At 38.6% G+C, this 20,382-nt stretch overlaps 1 protein-coding gene across 8 annotated transcripts in view; it reads left to right on the top strand.

The window, feature by feature from the left end:
• SLC10A7 (solute carrier family 10 member 7) overlaps nucleotides 1–20,382 on the top strand; it is a 271,510-nt gene that overhangs the window by 199,132 nt on the left and 51,996 nt on the right. For all 8 annotated transcript variants that reach the window (XR_008524796.2, XR_008524795.2, XR_008524797.2 and 5 more), the window contains one exon: nucleotides 325–360. Coding sequence is in view for 4 of the 8 variants with exons in the window: in XM_054554550.2 (XP_054410525.1) it covers nucleotides 325–360 (36 nt within the window). In the remaining 4 variants the exon portion in view is untranslated. The remainder of the gene's footprint in view (nucleotides 1–324; nucleotides 361–20,382) is intronic.

The raw sequence follows: 20,382 nt of genomic DNA, 5'->3' as shown, positions 1-20,382 counted from the left end.
TGGAGTGAGGAAGCTTGCCAGCCACCAGCTTCTATCTGTGTGATCCATGTGCAATGTGGAAGGGAATTTAGGTTTATAAAAGGAAAGATGAACCTAAGGCAGATTGGTGGTTGCACTTTCAGGCTGCCAAATACAAATAATTGTAATAGAGATGTTATTATGGAAGAGAAAGCTAAGATTGGGACTCTCCCCTCCTTATCTCCTAGATTTTATTAAACAGCAGTGAGAAGATAAGCACTCCTATGCCTCAGAGTTTAAAATGGCAAAGAAAGTGTCCTGCTTTCCAGGCTGATAAATGATCATCCTCTCTTTTATTTTTTTCAGGGCATCATTATAACACCCCTGCTCCTGCTGCTTTTTGTGAGTATTTTGATGTTGTCTTTAACATATTTTATTAAAAGCTATCTACAACCCTTTAAGAAAGGCCATTAGAACAAAAATGAAATCTGAATTATTTTGCACCATATTTGGAATTGTTGTTCCAGTTTAGCTGTACCGCATAATAATATTCAGATACGAAGAAGCTTTATAATTTCATGATCCAAGAACAGCATCAGGACCCAGTCATTAGGCCTCCAGCTCCTGGCTAAATCATTATATTACAAATAAATGACCCCATGACACAGGTTACAAAAACTGCGCTGCTCTTTATTTTCTCATTAGTAAAACTAAAGTGATTGATAGTGACCCAGTGTTTGATAGTGTTTAACAGAAAGAGCCCTAGGACCAGGGGATCAGAGGAAGCTTGGGTTCCAAGGCTGGTACTGATGATAACTGGCTTCCTCACCTTGGGGAAGGCTGCCTCAATTTTTTTCATCTGTAGAATGGGAAGTAACACCTCCTCCATTCTATCGCCCAGAGATAATGAAAGGTGCTTTAAAAATTAAAAATACAAATCAGTACAGGCTTCTAGTTAACTAAACAAAAACTGTTCTGAAAACAAGAAATGCTAATTAGCTGTCTTATTTCTTTTGGCACTAAGCATATGAGAAATTAGATGAAAGATGATAATAGAAATTAATGTTATCTCATGCTGAGCAAAGCATATGTAATCATGAATGATACCTAAAATATTTTATGAACTGTGCATCTTTTCATACACACATCTTCCAAATATAAATCACTCTGCTTATCACTGAAATGTAGTGGGGATGTGTTTCTGGGAATGTAATGTAGCTGTTTGACTAACACTATTTATCAGTGAATTAAAACTATGGGGAAAATTTATTTAATTGTAGTGTAATTACCCAAGTTGGAATTCAATTAGAGTAATAGAATGAGAGACTTCATTTCTTACCCGCTGAGTAGGAAATAGGGAGGGATAGATATACTACTAAACAGTTGGATTCCACATCTTTCATGAAAGACATTACCTTCAAGTAATAAACCTCAGCCTTACCCTCCCTTTTGAAATTCTGGCTCCATTCTGACAAGGTAAGAAGAGTCAAATAAGCAGATCACTTTCCTCAGCATAACAAACTTCATTGACATGGACTTCACCAACGCAGAATTTGCAGTTAGTTAGATTGAAACTAAAGAGACTATTTGCATTAATTTGGAAGAAAAGACTTATTATGTAACTACCTGCTACTAGATGTGAGAAACTGGAATCATCTATTAGTTTATTTCCAAGACCTGGGATCACAGGACAGTTTCCCAAATGCAGCCCTTGGTGGGCACAGGATGCAGGCCTGTCTGAGGTCCCCATTTGCAGTAGGTCAAGGGACTAGTATAGAGCTCAGCATCTGGTAAGTGCACAATAAATGGCTGCATCACCTGGGTTTTCTTCATTATGGAAGAGTGACATCTCTTACTCATGTAACTCATTTAAGAAGAGCAGGGGAGATGTTACAGCCACAATTAGGTGGCTGAGGCCTAGGGTGTAACATCTTGGAGTATCTCAGAGGCTGGAATCTCTGAGACCCTTTTTTGACTTGTGATTAAAGAACCAAAGAGTTGGCAATGCGGGCTCTTTTTTGGTTCCATATGAAATTTAAAATAGTTTTTTCCAATTCTGTGAAGAAAGTCATTGGTAGCTTGATGGGGATGGCATTGAATCTATAAATTACCTTGGGCAATATGGCCATTTTCACGATATTGATTCTTCCTATCCATGAGCATGGAATGTTCTTCCATTTGTTTGTATCTTCTTTTATTTCGTTGAGCAGTGGTTTGTAGTTCTCCTTGAAGAGTTCCTTCATATCCCTTGTAAGTTGGATTCCTAGGTATTTTATTCTCTTTGAAGCAATTGTGAATGGGAGTTCACTCATGATTTGGCTCTCTGTTTGTCTGTTATTGGTGTATAAGAATGCTTTTGATTTTTGCACAATGATTTTGTATCCTGAGACTTTGCTGAAGTTGCTTATCAGCTTAAGGAGATTTTGGGCTGAGATGATGGGATTTTCTAGATATACAATCATGTCATCTGCAAACAGGGACAATTTGACTTCCTCTTTTCCTAATTGAATACCCTTTATTTCTTTCTCCTGCCTGATTGCCCTGGCCAGAACTTCCAACACTATGTTGAATAGGAGTAGTGAGAGAGGGCATCCCTATCTTGTGCCAGCTTTCAAAGTGAATGCTTCCAGTTTTTGCCATATGGAACCAAAAAAGAGTCTGCATTGCCAAGTCAATCCTAAGCCAAAAGGACAAAGCTGGAGGCATCACACTACCTGACTTCAAAATATACTACAAGGCTACAGTAACCAAAACAGCATGGTACTGATACCAAAACAGAGAGAGAGACCAGTGGAACAGAACAGAGCCCTCAGAAATAATACCACACATCTGCAACCATGTGATCTTTGACAAACCTGACGAAAACAAGAAATGAGGAAAGGATTCCCTATTTAATAAATGGTGCTGGGAAAACTGGCTAGCCATATGTAGAAAGCTGAAACTGGATCCCTTCCTTACACCTTATGCAAAAATTAATTCAAGATGGATTAAAGACTTAAATGTTAGACCTAAAACCATAAAAACCCTGAAGAAAACCTAGGCAATACCATTCAGAACATAGGCATGGGCAAGGACTTCATGTCTAAAACACCAAAAGCAATGGCAACAAAAGCCAAAACTGACAAATGGGATCTAATTAAACTAAGGAGCTTCTGCACAGCAAAAGAAACTACCATCAGAGTGAACAGGCAACCTACAGAATGGGAGAAAATTTTTGCAATCTACTCATCTGACAAAGGGCAATATCCAGAATCTACAAAGAACTCAAACAAATTTACAAGAAAAAGCAACCCCATCAACAAGTGGGCAAAGGATATCAACAGATATTTCTCAAAAGAAAACATTTATGTAGCCAACAGACACATGAAAAAATGCTCATCAGCACTGGCCATCAGAGAAATGCAAACCAAAACCACAATGATATACCATCTCACACCAGTTAGAATGGCAATCATTAAAAAGTCAGGAAACAACAGGTGCTGGACAGGATATGGAGAAATAGGAACACTTTTACACTGTTGGTGGGACTGTAAACTAGTTCAACCATTGTGGAAGTCAGTGTGGTAATTCCTCAGGGATCTAGAACTAGAACTACAATTTGACCCAGCCATCCCATTACTGGGTATATACCCAAAGGATTATAAATCATGCTGCTATAAAGACACATGCACACATATGTTTACTGTGGTACTATTCACAATAGCAAAGACTTGGAACCAACCCAAATGTCCATCAATGATAGACTGCATTAAGAAAATGTGGCACATATACACCATGGAATACTATGCAGCCATAAAAAATGATGAATTCATGTCCTTTGTAGGGGGACATGGATGAAGCTGGAAACCATCATTCTCAGCAAACTATCGCAAGGACAAAAAACCAAACACCGCATGTTCTCACTCATAGGTGGGAATTGAACAATGAGAACACTTGGACACAGGAAGGGGAACATCACACACTGGGGCCTGTCGTGGGGTGGGGCGGGGGGAGGGACAGCATTAGGAGATATACCTAATGTAAATGACGAGTTAATGGGTGTAGCACACCAACATGGCACATGTATACATATGTAACAAACCTGCACATTGTGCGCATGTACCCTAGAACTTAAAGTATAATAATAATAAAAAAAGAACCAAAGTAATTTTCTTCCCCTCCTTTCCATATCTGTGCGGTAACATGCCGATAAAAATTATGGCATCACTTTATTACAAGCTTTCCCCTACTCACAGACCCATAGGCTCATGAACTTTAGTTGTAATGTTCAACATTCTAAAATTATAGAGCTACAATAATGAAAGACTTGCCAAGACCCTCAATGTAAAAGTTTAATGCTTCCCTTCTGAGTCAACGGGGCTATCCCAGTAGGTTCAGTGGCATTATCACACACATCATTAGATACTTATGGTATTTTGACTTTACATCATATGCATTGCATATAACACTTTTTCTCTGTTTAGGTTGTCATGCATTTTATAAACAATGGAAATGTCTTAAGCATTTGGGTTACCAGGCCTCATTTACTGAGTAAATAATGAGCAAGTAACTGAGCAAGAACTCATTTACTGAGCAAGTAACTGAGCAAGAACTCATTTACTGAGCAAGTAACTGAGCAAGAACCTGAATGACTTAAAATGTGAACAAAGGCCAGGTGTGGTGGCTCACACCTATAATCCCAGCACTTTGATAGGCAAAGGTGTGAGGATCACTTGAGCCCAGGAGTTCAAGACCTTCCTGGGCAACATACAGAGACCCCATCTCTTAAAAATGTTTATATATGAACACATTCCATAAAAGGTGTACTGTTTTTCTCAATGTCCCTGTTGTGAGTTGAATTGTTTCCCCTAAAAAGATATGTTGAGGTTTTGAATCCAAGTATATCAGAATGTGGTCTTGTTTGGAAATAAGGTAATTGCAAAAGTAATTAGTTAAGATGAGGACATACTGGAATAGGGTGGGCCCTGAATCAAATATGATTGATGTCCTTATAAGAACAAGAAGAGACGGTAGAGACACACAGGTAGAACTCTATGTGATGATGGAGGCAGAGATTAAAGTGATACATCCACAGGCCAAGAAATACCAAAGATTGCTGGCAAGCATCAGAATATAAGGAGATGAAGTATTCTCTCCTATAGATTTCACAGGGAACATGGCTCTGCTTGATTTCAGATTTAGAGCTTCTAGAACCATGAGGCAATATATTTCTGTTGTTTTAAGTTGCCCAGTTTTGGGGCTTTATTATAGAAGTACAAGAAACTAATACAACTCCTGGAAATAGTATTGTCTTATTTTACCATATCATAAAATGGAAATTTCTGGGTATTCAGGCATAGGAGCTAATGAAGGCCATTTTTGCTGGTGGAATCTCAGCTGTATTCCTAACCTTTTCTCAGAATATTTCCTTCACTTTCTTGCTCCAATCAAAACCTGTCCTCTGATTCATGTTTCTGCCACAGCCTTGAAATGGGGGAAAGTGTCTTCCTTGTACCTCATTGCCAATTCCAGATCATTTCCCATGCCTTTTCCATAAAATGCCCTGGTTCCTTTGAAGGTTGTACCAACACAGCTATACCACCTGCTACTCCTCTTTGTTGTAATTATCAATAGAACCCCAGGCCACTATCAGTCCAAAAAAAATGTTAGCATCTTCTCATTGTTTTCTTTTTAACAGTATACTTTAAAAATTCTTGGTATTTTCAGTATTCACATAGTTGGTCCTTCCAATACCCTGGTCTCTAAATTCTTGACCTCTTCTCCAGCAAGCTTGCCCTTCACTTTATCTCAGCCAACTATTCCAGGTCCTTCACTTTGTTATTTTCCATAACTGCATCCCTCGATAATCCAATTTTCAAATGTCCTCTCTGATTAACAGCTCCTATCTTATGATTTATCCCCAAAATCAAAAGTTCTTCACTGGAATGGCCAATTCATTTACTTTATCACCTTTACGATCCATCTAACTATACCCACCCTACTCTCACCCCATGCCCTCACATCCCATCTTACCCAGCCTAGGCCTCATGGGTCCATCATTATAATTCCTTAATTACATACACCATCAACAATCTTGCTCATCTCTACTGCTTCATATTTGCCTGGCAAAGTACTAACCCTGCTGAACTCTAACTCTACACCTTCCTGCATATGTACCTGAACATGCTGGAGCAAACACACTACCATGCTGACTGGTCTCATTTGAAATTCATGACAACTAAATGTAAGTAAGCCTGGCAATTCTACTACTTTCCTTTAATTAATTCACTCTTCCACTCTCTAGAGGATCATTTCACACCTTCTCCTTGCCTCTCAAATCTCCAGTGCCTCTTTTTTCATATCAAGTATTGCCAAAAGGAAATTGGCTGATGAGGAAATAAGCAATCAGAGAAATTTTACGTGATCCCACCCACCTGCATCTGTAGCCATATTCTTCGCCTTTTCTCCTGTTTCTATAGATAAACTGTCTTTTCTCCCCTCTAAAGGAAGTTTTTTGAGTTATGTCATTTCTTATGTCCTGCTTAATGATATGATTCATACAGATATTCCTTTTTCTCCTATTTTATCATATTTTCTCTCTCTACTGGATTACTTCTATTAGCATATAAGCATTCTGTAATATTACACATCTTAAAATTAAACATCACCTTATCCTACCTGCACTCCATTTCTGTGCTCCCTTTTTGTAGCAGAATTCCTCAAAAAAGTTATTTAAACTTATTCATTACTCATTCAATAATATGTACTGAGTTATTTCTACATGCCAGACACCGTCCCAGGTGTGGGAATATAACAATAAGTAAAACAGATGTGTCTTTGCTCTCAAAACAGCATTTTGAGAATACTAGTGGAAAGAAACAACCAACAGATATGTAGAAATATAGTGTGTGAGATGGGTGAAGACAAAAATAAAATAATGCTGAAGACAAAAATGCTGAAGACAAAAATAAATGCTGAAGACAAAAATGCTGAAGACAATAAATGCTGAAGACAATAAATGCTGAAGACAATAAATGCTGAAGACAAAATAAATGCTGAAGACAAAAATAAAATAATGTAGAGGAATAGGAAGTACTAGATAAGGATGGGAGAGAGGGTTGCTATTTTAAATAGGATGGTTAAGTTCAGATTCACTGAGAAAATGGTATTTGAGCAAAGGTCTGGAAGAGATAAGAGAGTGAGCCTTCTGGGGCTAGAGTGTTCCAGGTGGAAGGAACACTAAGTGCAAAGGTCCTGAGAGTATACCCAGTGTCCTTAAGAAACACCAAGATGGCCAGTGTGACTGGAATACAGTGAACAAGGGAGAGAGTAGATTAAGATGATGTCAGAGACAGAGCAGGGGACAAATGATTTAGGACCTTAAAGTCCTTTGTAAGGACTTGGAATTTTAATTTGAGAGAGACAGGAAACCATTAAATGGGTTTTGATAAAAGGGATGCATGTTCTGCTGTACTTTTTTAAAGGATGATTCTGGATGCTGGATTGAGAACAGATTGTAAGGGGACCATGGTGGAGGAAGGAAGACCAGTTAGAAAGCTAATGATATTATGGCAAGTGATCCTGTTAGCTTGGACCAGAGTGGTTGAGTAAATCTGATAGGAGGTAGTTGTAAGTAGAACTGGAAAGTAGAACTAAGAGATTGAATGAAGGTTTTTTGGGAAAGAGAAGAGTCAAAGATGACTCCAGGCCTGAGCAACTGGAAGTGTAGAGTTGCCATTTACTAAGATAGGGAAGATTTTAGGGTTGAGCAGGTTGAAGGAACTCATAAGGATAATTCAGCATGGAAGATACTTGGATTCCACTGACTTTCAGACATCTGAGTAGAGACATCAGGTAAGCAATGGACTATATGAGTCTGGAATTCAGGAAAGAGATCTTAACTAGAGATATATATTTGGGAGACGTCAGCATCTAGATGGGTTTTAAATTAGACTGAAAGAAAGTGATAATAAAGAATGAAAGATATCAGAGGATCAAGTGCTAGGACACTGCAATAGTAAGAGATTCACAAAGTAGACCAAGGAATGGCCAGTTTGCTTAGGAGGAACACTGAGAAATTTTGGTGTCCTAGAAGTTTAGCAGAGAATATGTTTCAAAAAGGGGAGAGTGATCAACTACTTCAGTTGCTGCTAATAGTTCAAATAAAATGAAGTTTCAGAATTGACCATTGGTTTTAAGAAGACAGAGGTTATTGAGGACCTTAACAAGAGCTATTTCATCAAAGTTGTGTAGTTCAAAGCCTGATTGGATGGGTTGAGGAAAGAATGGAAGAAGAGTTAAAGACTGTGATAATTGATAACTCTTTTAGGGAAATATTTCTGTAAAGGGTACAGAAAATGGAGTACTAACAAAGTAATAAAATATGAAGAGAAGATTTTGTTTAAACTGGGAAAATGAGTACCACGTTTGTGTCGATAAGATTAACCCAGTTATGGAGAGAAAAACTGATACAGAAAAAATAAGGGAGAGCTTGTAGACACATGTCCTTGAGCAGGAGGAAGGGAGTGAGCACTAGTGCATAGTAGCCTCCTAGAGAGAGAGATTTATTATGGGAATTGACTCATGCAATTATGGAGCCTAGAAGTCCCACTATCTGCTATCTGGAAGCTGGGAAAATGGCAAAGCCAGTGATGTAATTCAGTCCAAGGCCAAAGGCCTGAGAATCAGAGAAACCAGTAGTATAACTCTTAGCTCCAGTCTGAGTTTGAAGGCCTAAGAACTGGGGGTTGGGGGTGGTGGCTGGTATAGGTCCTGGAGCCAAAACACCCAAGAACCCATAGTCCCAGTGTTCAAGTACAGGAGAAGATGGATGTCCCAGCTCAAGACAAGAGTAAATTCACCCTACTTCTGCCTTTTTGTTCAATACAGGCCCTCAATGGATTGGATGACACTTGCCCCCATTGGTGAGGGTGGATCTTCTTTACTCAGTGTACTAATTTAAATGCTAATATCTTCCAGACATACCCAGACAGATACACCCAAAAACAATGTTTTACCAACTATCTGGGCATCCCATAGTTCAGTCAAGTTGACACATTAAAATGAACCATCATATATTCCTGTTAGCGTTTATTATCTCATGACATCTTAATCATTTGTTAATTTGTTTATCTATGTTCTCCAACTAGAATGTAAGCATCACAAGAGAGCAGGGACTTTATCTGTTTTAGTCACCGTCATAATCCCAATACCCAAAATAGTGCCTGGCCATTGAAGCCACTCAAAAACATTATTTGAATGTTTTTGAATGCTTTGAATGAAAGTGAATGCATGGTTGGACAAATGAATGGATGCATCTGTCCAAAAAGTTGGGTTGGAGCTATTTTTAAAACTGCTGTTTTCTTGTTATATGCTCTAACTTCAGAGACATATTCTTTATTATGAAGCCACTTTGAAGGAACTGAGTGCACTTTCCCTCACACTCTATTTGTAGAGAGGTAGCACAGTATGATGAAAAGGTATAAAATTCTGGTTTAATTGGCAGCCAGTACCAGTTATGTAAAAGTAGGTTTTCTTTAACCCTTCTCAGCCTCAGTTTTTACCTCTGTAAAATGAAGATTATGATAAGATGAAATGAGTTAATTTTTGTGGAAGCATATTGTAAACTGTAAAGAGTCATGCAAATGTTACATTTGACACTTAATAGAGAAAAATAGAATCCCTGGAGGATATCAAGATTCTACAAAAGCACTCATCTGAAATGCAGCAGCTGGCCCACTACTTTAGATCTTAATCATGGGCTGAGTCCTAAGACTTAAAACTTTAGGATTCTATAACCATACATATCTATAATTTTATAATCTTGTGTGTAATTGAGTCCAATGTTTACCATGGCCAGCAGTGAAACTTTCCCTGAAGTATCACCTTTTACTACTAAGATCCTGTCTTAGTTCATCCAGGCTACTGTAAAAAACATACCACAAACTGAGTGGCTTATAAACAAAAGAAATTTATTTCTGACAGTTCTGGAAGCTGGGAAGTCCAAGATGAAGGCAGATTCAGTGTCTGGTAAAGGCCTGCTGTCTGGGTCATAGATGGCTGCTTTTTTGCTGTGTCCTCACAAGGTGGAAAGGGCAAGGCAGCTCTCTAGGGCCTCTTTTATAAGAGCACTAATTCATTCATAAGGTCTCCACCCTCAGGACCTAATCACCTCCCAAAGTCCTGTCTCCCAATACCAGCACCCAGGGGGTTTGGATTTCAATATACAAATTTTAGGGGCACAGAAACATTCAGATTATCATAGACTGAGAGTGCTTTCAAATGCATTACCTCAATTATCTTGATAACATATCTCTCATTTAGGCAAGGGCAGAAATTATTGTTCTACTTTATTTTCTCAGTGTATCTTCCTCAGTCCATGGAGTTCCTGTCTGTGAGGATAAATTAACGCCTTGTCCAGCTTTAAAAACTGTACTTATAAGTTCATTACTTGGAATTTCATATTAATCTTCCTTATGAAACAGTGGTACAAGTGGCAAATGTCCACTAGATTTTAACTTCTAACAGGCCAGGAATTGAAATTGTGCATGTCTTATTCATTACCTTATCTTCAATGCCAAGTATTCAGTAAATATTTATTGGAAGGAAGGCAATAGAAAGGTAGATGAGTAATGAATGATTAGAATCATTCAAATGATAAATGAATGGTTAGGAGGTTAGGAACTCAACCTGACTCATAACATCTTACCTTTTATTTGCTATGAAAAATAAATTATAGTTTTTTAATAATCTTAAGCAAAATAATCATCCTTTTATTGAGATGTATTGTGTATTGTGAGTACTACAAAGATTAATCTGACATTGATCCTTTCATTAAATATCTTATGGTTTAATAGAGAAAAGAGGATACATGCACAAATAATTAAAATTCAACTTAGAAATTATATTTTCACAGTTATATTTCAAAGGAGATTACTAACATAGAAAACACTTCATTAAATAGAAGTAGATTTTTTGCAATAAATTTTCTACTGAAAGAGAATTTTTAATTTGAGGAGAATGAAAAGGTAGATAGAAACTTCCAATGTTTCTCAATGGATCTCTTGCTTACTTCAGTTTTTTGTTTTCATTTGCATGGTTCTGATTCTCTGTTGTGTCTAACATCACTTAAAAACTTGCATATCTTTCCTTTCCTTTGATGTGGTTTATCACTAATACTATGTTTAGCAGCCATTATTATGGTCTTTATCAGCAGCATATAATGGAGAAGATTGAAGGAGAGAGATTCTAAAACTTGAAAAGTAGTATAGGATGGTAATTAAGATGAAGAGGCGATAGGGCTGAGTTAAGCACTTTGGCTGTGAAGTCAGGTGGTTGGGTTTTAAACCCTAGTGAACAGTACTAGGACAATTGATCAAGCATTTTGAAATCTTTCCTTTTGTGGACCCCTGTTCTCTACAAGTTGTGCAGTCTCCATATGACTACCAGTCTCCATAGTAGTTAACTCATACTTTCTCCCCAACTACATCTTGCTTACTGTAAGAAGAGGAATGAAAGGAAGCTACCTGTATATCTAGGCTTCTTTCCTACTCCCTCTGAAAGACAAAGTAGGTCAAAGATAGCTGTTGACACCATAGAAACAAATCAGTCTAATTCTGTGTAATTGCAGTCTAAGGAAACCATATATTGGATGGTGTTGTCATGGGCTCAAGCCCCCAAATTCTGCAGACCATCAATTTATTTAAAAGGTGCATAATTGGCAGAGAAAGGTCAGTAACACTTTGAGTTTTTACCATTAGAATGACATACCAAAGCCACACTTCTCCTCTCTCCAGCCATAAAGGTCAATTGAGCATCAAGACCTCTTGAAACATGTGGAGTGCAAGCTTTGACCACTGCTGAAAGTCATCCTCAGAGTTCATAGATGACACCATCTTCATATGTGGGGATGGTCACATCATTACCTTGGGGTATTTGACAAACATTGGCCTACATGCTCACCCATTCGGAATCATGTAAGCACCCCTTGAGTAAGTGGGGGCACTGCTAGCTCTTCTATTCTATCAACTGATTTTATATGACTTGGTTTCTTAGAGAGCTGGCCCCTCAGCAAGTAGGTTTATAAGGCACTGTGATCATTGGACTGATACACACATATGCATGTATATACACAAACACATATGTACACAGAATATATACATACCAGGCTCTGTTTCTAGGCTAACTATATGTTCCCTTGATCTGACTGTCTCTCCTGTTAGTTTCCATTTCAGCAGTTCTTAAATTCAATAGGTTTGAATTCTCACATCTCTGTATAAGAAACCTTGTTTTTCTGGGGTAAGATAATTTTTATTGAGTAGCTATTGTGGTTACTTGATGCATAATCCCACGTAACAGGCATGACTAGCTTTGGAGGTATTATCTTCACTTTATATGAGAAAAGCTAGGTTCAGAGAGATTTTGTCACTCGACTGAGACTGCACAACTGGTAGAGAACACAAGACGCTTTCAGCCTGGGTCTGCCTCCCCTTGAATGCCCCTTCCAGGTTATGCTTCCTAAGCATGCCTCTTGGGAGACACAGTTTGTTTTAAAACATATTATCAGCACACAGTTTCTTTTCCTTGAACGTTATATCCTAAGTAACATAGGTAAGAGGAAAAAGAAGCGGGCATAATAATTGCCTTGAAGAAACTTAAAATGTATTTGTGCAAACAAGAATCAAGAATATGGAAGAAATTTAGAGAAGAAATTGACTGCTAAACTGTGATTCGAACTGAGCTTAATAGGAGTTCATAGGAGAGAGAGGTCCAGGTCAGCAAAAGAGATCAAGGGGCAGCTTTCAAGGCTACAGTCATCATTAGTTTCCCTAGTAACTGGCTGTCTATGATAGAAAATTCTTCAACTTTTGATCCCATCACTATGAACAGAAACAATGTATACAGCCATTAGTGTCATGTACAATAATTATTTTTTATAATTTGTTTCCAGTTATGGTTGCATAATTAATGGACACACGTGTAAGATGCATAAGATGATAAAGCTAAACCACTTGAAAAAAAACTAGCCATCTGATTGTCTCAGTTGCTTCACATTGAGTCAGTTTCTCTACCTTGTTCTAAAGCAAGTGAAGACAAATCTCCCCTTGAAGCTAAGAGTAGCTTCTGACTAAGGGAAGGGAAGCACCTGGTAAGCAGTTTTCAAATGCTCTAGAGGTGAAAGAGGTGACATTGATAAACTTCTTCCCCCATTAAGGACTAGTGTCCCAAGAAGGCCAGTTGCAGTGCTGGTCTGGGACTTCTCGGGCTTCACCGAAGTGAGCTGGAGACATGGGTTGAGTTGGGGCAGTCTTGTCCTAGCCAGGCTTTTCCCTTGCCCTTTGGTTCCTTCTTCAGCACCAGCTACTGGGGGTGCTCCTTAAGCGGGTAGGGTCAATCCAGAGTTGTAAAGACACTGGTTCCTTGCTACTCCCTTGCCTATTGGTAACCAAGCTGAAGGAACTTTATCATGTGTTCTACTTAAGAGAATATTTAGCAATAGCAGGTCTTTGGTTCCCAAACCACATTCAGGATTGACAAGACCAAATCCTTTGGTCAAAAATTAGGGAGCAAAGTTTGGTCCTAGAGGCCTCTGAGTATCTCTGCCTCCAGCCCTTCATGGCCTGGAAGCTCAATTCTTCACAGCTTTCCTCTTTCCTCTAGGTTAGAATAAGCCAATTTGCAGTTCATTTTGGCACACTTCACTAAACAGACTGTGTGGGTTTGAGTAACCTGAACCTATGATTGCACACATTAAGTTTTCATCAAAGTTATTAGACAGTAACCTTTTCATCTTACATTTTAAATTAGCATATAACATGGATGAACCAAAGGACATTATGCTAAGTGAAATAAACCAGACACACAAAGAAAAATACTGCGTAATCTCACTTATATGTGGAATCTAAAAGAGTCAAACTCATAGAAACAGAGTAGAAGGGAGGTTACCAGGGGCCAGGGAGTTGGAGAAATGGGGAGATGTTGGCCAAAGGATGCAGACTTGCAGTTATAAGCCAGTAAGTTCTGGACACTGAATGTACAGCATCGTTACTATAGTTAATAATAACGTGTTGCATATTTAAAATTTGCTAAGTGATTAGATCTTAAGTATTCTTAAGATCATACACAAAAAAGTAACTATGTGAGGTGATGGATATGTTAAATAGCTTTATTGTAGCAATCATTTTGCAATATATACATATATCAAAACATCATGTTGTACACCTTGAATAGATACAATTTTTGTCAATTATAGCTCAATAAGAACAGTAGCTAGCATATAAACAAAAAAAAAAGTGAAGCCGTGTTTTATGTAATGTTTTTATATTGATAAAATCTACTAAGCCTCTTTTGTTCTTTATTTCTCAAAGAGGGAAAAAGACTGCATATAAATATTAAAAAGAGACTTTCCTCTCCTAAACATATACTTTCCACACAATAACCCAATTTTAGCTTGATGCATGCAACTGAATCAGTATGGCTGTTTAATAACCATATTCCTAATTTTGATAAAAATCATAGTCTTTTTAACATTTGAATCTGTCACCTAGTATACATTTACTTGACAATTGTATGTAAGTTTAGTTTGCATGTATCCCTGTGAGAGAAGGAGCAGTGGGAATGAAAGAAAAGCTGAACTATATCGTGTATAGGGAGGGGATTGGGGCCTGGGGAGACTCTCCCTTCTTCTGTTTAAATGTTTATCTTTGTGAGAGGAAGGAGATATGGGTATTATGAGTGTGTCTGTGTGTGGGCACAATAGTAAGCAAGCCTTCTTCCCTTTCCCTTTCCCCAGGGCTGGGCTCTGTGGGTGTTGTGGAGGGGTGGAAACAGAGCAGGAAGACAACAAATCCTGCTCTACATCTGAAGCTGCTACTTTCTGATTTCCTAGCAAAAGAGAGTTAACATGCATAATTCTACAGTATCAACTGTAAATATCTATTCTTATTTTTCCCTGAATGTGGTGCTAATGAAAGTGAAGACCAATCGTCAAGGGTGAATTATTTAATACAATAATGTTTTAATAGCTAGGAAGAGACACAAATAGTGGAGACGCCTGTGGCTAATGGATTTCCCTGATAGGAGATAAAAGGCCGATTACACAGCAGAGCAAGTGAAGAACTGGTGCATTAATGACAATTTACAGGTCAGCTCACTTACAGGAGTGATTTAAAATGCACCATCTGTTTTCTAACTGTAGGTTGATAACTGTGGTTCTACAGACAGTCAACATCTCTTCATCAAGAACTGTTACCTATTTGTCTTTCTGAGCCTGGTTAGTTTGCCCCATATTATTTTACCAAGTGGACCCCCAGATTCTTTCCAGATGAAATAGTTTCTAGATTGAATGGGTTGATAACAGTCAATCCTGCTTCCACTCAGTCTCTCTCTGCCCAGTTAGAGAATTAAGCCCTGATTTCCTAAGGCATTCATTGTGTGTATTGAACTAACTTCTCCCTAATGCATCTACCCTGGCACTAGTTATGTACCATCCTTGGGAGAGTCGAGAAACCAGTCACTCCAATCATTTTCTGTGTTCTGTGGTTTGCCCCTTCCCCTTCCCCTCATCCCACTCCCCCGATCCTCCCCGTCTTTCACATAGGCACAAAAAGAGGAGCCCAGCTTTGATTTTCACTAGTGCCCCCTTCCCCTGTTTCACACTGTACCACCTGTAACTAACGTGTAGTAGAGTGTAAAGAGTTAAGTGTGAGGGCTTTGGAGCTACACTTGTGGGTTTAGATTCTGTCTCTGTCACTTTCTAGCTATGGTGACCTTGTCCAGGTTGTTTAACTGTTCTGTGCCACTGTTGCCTCTTGTGAAAACAAGGGTATAATAAAACCAACATCAAGGGGTTGCTGTGAGAATTAAATTATTCCACATGCAGTAAGCATTCAAAGTAGTGTCTGCTTCTCAAAAGAAGACATACAAGTGGCCAACAAATATAGGAAAAAAAGCTCAACATCACTAATCATCAGAGAAACGGAAATCAAAACCACAATGAGACACCATCTTACACCAGTCAGAATGGCTACTATTAAAAAGTGAAAAAGCAACAGATACTGGAGAGACTACAGAGAAAAGAGAACACTTATGCGCAATTAGTGGGAATGTAAATTACTTCAGTGTCTGTGGAAAGCAGTTTTGGAGATTTCTCAAAGAACTTAGAACTACCATTCAACCCAGCAATCCCATTACTGCATATATATCCAAAAGAAAATAAATCATTCTTTCAAAAAGATACATACACTCACATGTTCATCACTGCACTATTCAAAATAGCAAAGACATGGAATCAACCTAAGTGACCATCAACAGTGGATTAGATAAAGAAAATGTGCTACATATACATCCATGGAATACTACACAGCCACAAAAAAGAACAAAATCATGTCCTTTGCAGCAACATGGAAACAGCTAGAGGCCATTATCCTAAGCAAATTAACATAGGAACTGAAAACAAAATACTACATGTTCTCACTTACAAGTGGGAGCTTGGATATTGGGTACTCAGGGACATAAAGATGGCAAAGAGACACTAGGGACTAATAGAGTGGGGAGGGAGGAAGGGGGCAAGGGTTGAAAAACTAACTGTTGGGTACTATGCTCACTATCTGGGTGATGGGATAATCCATATCCCAAACTTCAGCATCACTCAATATACCCATGTAACAAACCTGCACGTGTACCACCCGAATCTAAAGTAAAAGTTGAAATTATTAAAAAATGAAACAAAGCAGTGTCTGTCACATGAAAGTGCACGATAAATGTTACTATTGAGATTATAGAAGATGACTGGTTGGGAGACCTGGCTGATGATCCTTACTTGGGTCTGTGAACAAAGTAGAGCTTTGCAGCCTACCTGAATGAAGTTGGAAGAATGTAATGAAAGCATTGGCAAGCTTTTTCTGCCTTTGTATTACAGTCATTCACTAATTGACACACATTCATTGAGCACCCACTATGTACTAGATTAGTGGTTCTCAAAGTGTGAACCCCCAAGTCAGCAGCAGCGGCATCACTGGGGACCTTGTTAAAAATACAAATTCTCACCACAACTCCCATCTCTCTCCCCAGGCTTTTTGAATCAGACACTGTGAGGATGGGGAAATCAATCTGTGTTTTAACAAGCCCTCCAGATGTTTCTGATATGCTAACATTTGAGAACCATTGCCCTAGATGTAGAAAGCGGTCACTCTGCTGGGCAATGGGACTGTAAACGTGAATGACATAGTGTCCCAACCTTCAGGAGCATAGATTTGTAAACAAGAACAACCAAGGATTCCGAGAGATACAATTCAGATACACAGAACAATGGTTCACAAAAGAGAGGGTGGCCAATTCAGCATTTTGGGAGGAGGTGTTGGAAAGAATTCCTGAAGAAGTAATGTTTGAACTGAGTCTTGGAAAAAGACTCAAACGTTTCCAGTTATAAGTGGGGAAAACAACATTCTAGAGAGAGGATTGAGTGCAGGTATACTTGGCGATGGACAGGCGTGCACACGGACCTCAGTTTTTAAAAAGCAGCAGCTTGACAGGAGGGGTTTTTGTGTTTTGTCTACAGTTGTATCCACAGTGTTGAGAACATGCCCCTAGCTCACAGGAAGCACTAAGTAACTACTTGAATGATTGAATGCAAAGATCCTAAATTTCCACATATTGAATTTTCATGAATGATTTCTTCTCAGCATAGGATAGTAAAACAAAGAAACCAAGCTAATGGTGAGTTTTCTCCTTTAAAGTACTACATATTTCTGCAAGAAATTAGCCAAAGACTGGATTGTTTGCTTGACATGCTATATCTTAAACCATGGGTTGGCAGTATGAGACATATTACTTCTAAATCTGCCAGGGTGGCTCGTTTAAGCCCAGGGCACTTGCTTGATACAACCTTCTGAACCCAAAAACTTCACCTGCAAATTATTGCTGCTTCTCATAAACACACTGATCTTTACAATAGAAACCACAACAGGTTCCTCATTAAAATATGAAGAACCAGGTATCCCGAGTAGCATATTTTCTTCTGCTTTAGTTAAAATCACCTCTGCATGCAGAGTGATTGGGTTTTGTGTCACTCTAGTCCTGTCCTCACAGGCTGCGCTGTGCCAGATGCTTGCTGTTCTGTCTTCTGGATGCCAGGGCACACTTCATAGCATCATAAACTTCCCCAGGGGTCCTCTGCATCTTCATACTGACCACGGTGACAGGTCTGTTGGCCAATTAAAAAGAAAGGACTTAACGCCAAATTAGACTCCAGTACTGAGGTTTCCTTCCTTTCAGAGCCACTTCTAAGGGAGCCATCCTGGGGGATTTCGTCCCCAGCATCCCTGCCATACCTTGTCTGGCTTCATGTACCCAGTTAATTACATCCCTGAGTGGCTTGCTCTGATCTCTGATCTGACAGAGCCTCCGAGGAAGGCTGCTGTAACCTGTGTTTCCAATCAAATGGGTCAGAGATCATAGCATTTTAGAGGAAAAAGGGACCATAGAGATCATGGACAACCTCCTCAACACATAGCCTTGTTCCACTATCTTCTAAGAACATGCAGTTTCCAAACATGGAATATGCCAATGGTCTGGTATGCGAAGGATGGAGATGTTATAAATATATAATACTTTTTAAAACCCAAGTTGAAATGGGTTTTTCTTTATTTTGGGATGCTTAAAGAGAGATTATAGCTTTGAAATTGTTATTCATATAAAAAATTCAAAAACCTAATAATAAAGTTGAGATAGAAAGAGGAGCCAGGGATATGTGAGATCACTGAAGTGATTTCAGGCAGGAAATGTCACCTTTTACATGAAGATTATAGCTTAATTTTGCTACTTCTATCCAAGTTCTGTAAACCTTATGAATAGAGCATTGAGCTGGACCTTCTTGAACTTGAAAACTTTGTTCTTTAAAGTGTATTTTTCTATTCATCCAGTGCCTCAATTTCTCTGTAAAATATATTTTTTTCTTTATTTCAGTCCTTGCCCCAGGAATACCCTTAGGGTTAATATTTGTGGAGAGAATGTATTTGTTAAGCACCTTGTGCTTCAGAGACATAGTTGCTTTAAAATAGAGCTTAATTATTAGCTTTTAATATTTTGGTTTTGCATAAAAAGAAACATCTAACAGCCATGCGACGTTTAACACACCAGGAATCCTGTTTGTTCTTTACCAGTTTCACTTTTTCTGTTTGTCTCTCTTTGTTTTAGTTTGTATTGGTTGTGGGGAAAAAGGGCTAGAGACTACCAATTTTTATGGGTTAAATAGAGAGCCAGTGGTCAGTGTTGAAGCTGTTTTTCAATGAACACAGGGCCAATGATGGGCCAGACATATATTCTTGGCATTTTGAGTGTATGCAGATTGGGGCTGGAGCTGGGGAACAGAATTTTATATAATATGTCAGAGTGGAGAGGAGATTTTGGTAAACCCTTCATGCAGAAATCAGTGAAAACACTGTTCCCACACCACTTCATTCATAGCTATTGACTTCATGTAGCTAAATGTTTGATTTGTTTTGTTTCACATTCTATACCCTCAATCATCACTACCTCCATGTCCTTTCACAAAAATTATTTTCCAAAAGATATTTCCAAGTGTAACTAAACTTAGGTAAATATGAAAACTGAGGATTGGTCTGCAGGGGAAAGGCAAAAAGTAAGTTCCAAGGGCCAATTATCGATGGTTTGGTAGATCTGGTTGCAAAATGAACCTGTGAAAGAGAAAAACATCTATTGTTTGTCCAGAGAAGTTTGAAAAACAGGAGGAGGTTTTGACCAACACTAAAAAGTTCACAGGAAGACTTAGCAATTAGTAGTGATGGAGGCTAATGTGAGTGTGTTACTGTGTGTGTAGATAAGCACTCTTGTGCTGCAGGGAATAGCATCTTTTTTTAAAAAAATTATTTATTTATTTATTTATTTATTATTATTATACTTTAGGTTTTAGGGTACATGTGCGCAATGTGCAGGTATGTATACATGTGCCATGCTGGTGCGCTGCACCCACTAACTCGTCATCTAGCATTAGGTATATCTCCCAATGCTATCTCTCCCCCCTCCCCCCACCCCACAACAGTCCCCAGAGTGTGACTATGAATCATGCTGCTGTAAAAACACATGCACACGTATGTTTATTGCAGCATTATTCACAATAGCAAAGACTTGGAACCAACCCAAATGTCCAACAATGATAGACTGGATTAAGAAAATGTGGCACATATACACCATGGAATACTATGCGGCCATAAAAAATGATGAGTTCATGTCCTTTGTAGGGACATGGATGAAATTGGAAATCATCATTCTCAGTAAACTATCGCAAGAACAAAAAACCAAAAACCGCATATTCTCACTCATAGGTGGGAATTGAACAATGAGAACACATGGACACAGGAAGGGAATAGCATCTTAATGAAACTGAGATTGTAATTGTCAGCGAAGAAAGAATCAAAAAATGAGGAA

The sequence above is a fragment of the Pongo abelii genome, chromosome 3 (assembly GCF_028885655.2).
Source record: "Pongo abelii isolate AG06213 chromosome 3, NHGRI_mPonAbe1-v2.0_pri, whole genome shotgun sequence".
Taxonomy (NCBI): domain Eukaryota; kingdom Metazoa; phylum Chordata; class Mammalia; order Primates; family Hominidae; genus Pongo; species Pongo abelii.
This window is presented reverse-complemented; position numbering and strand designations above follow the sequence as displayed.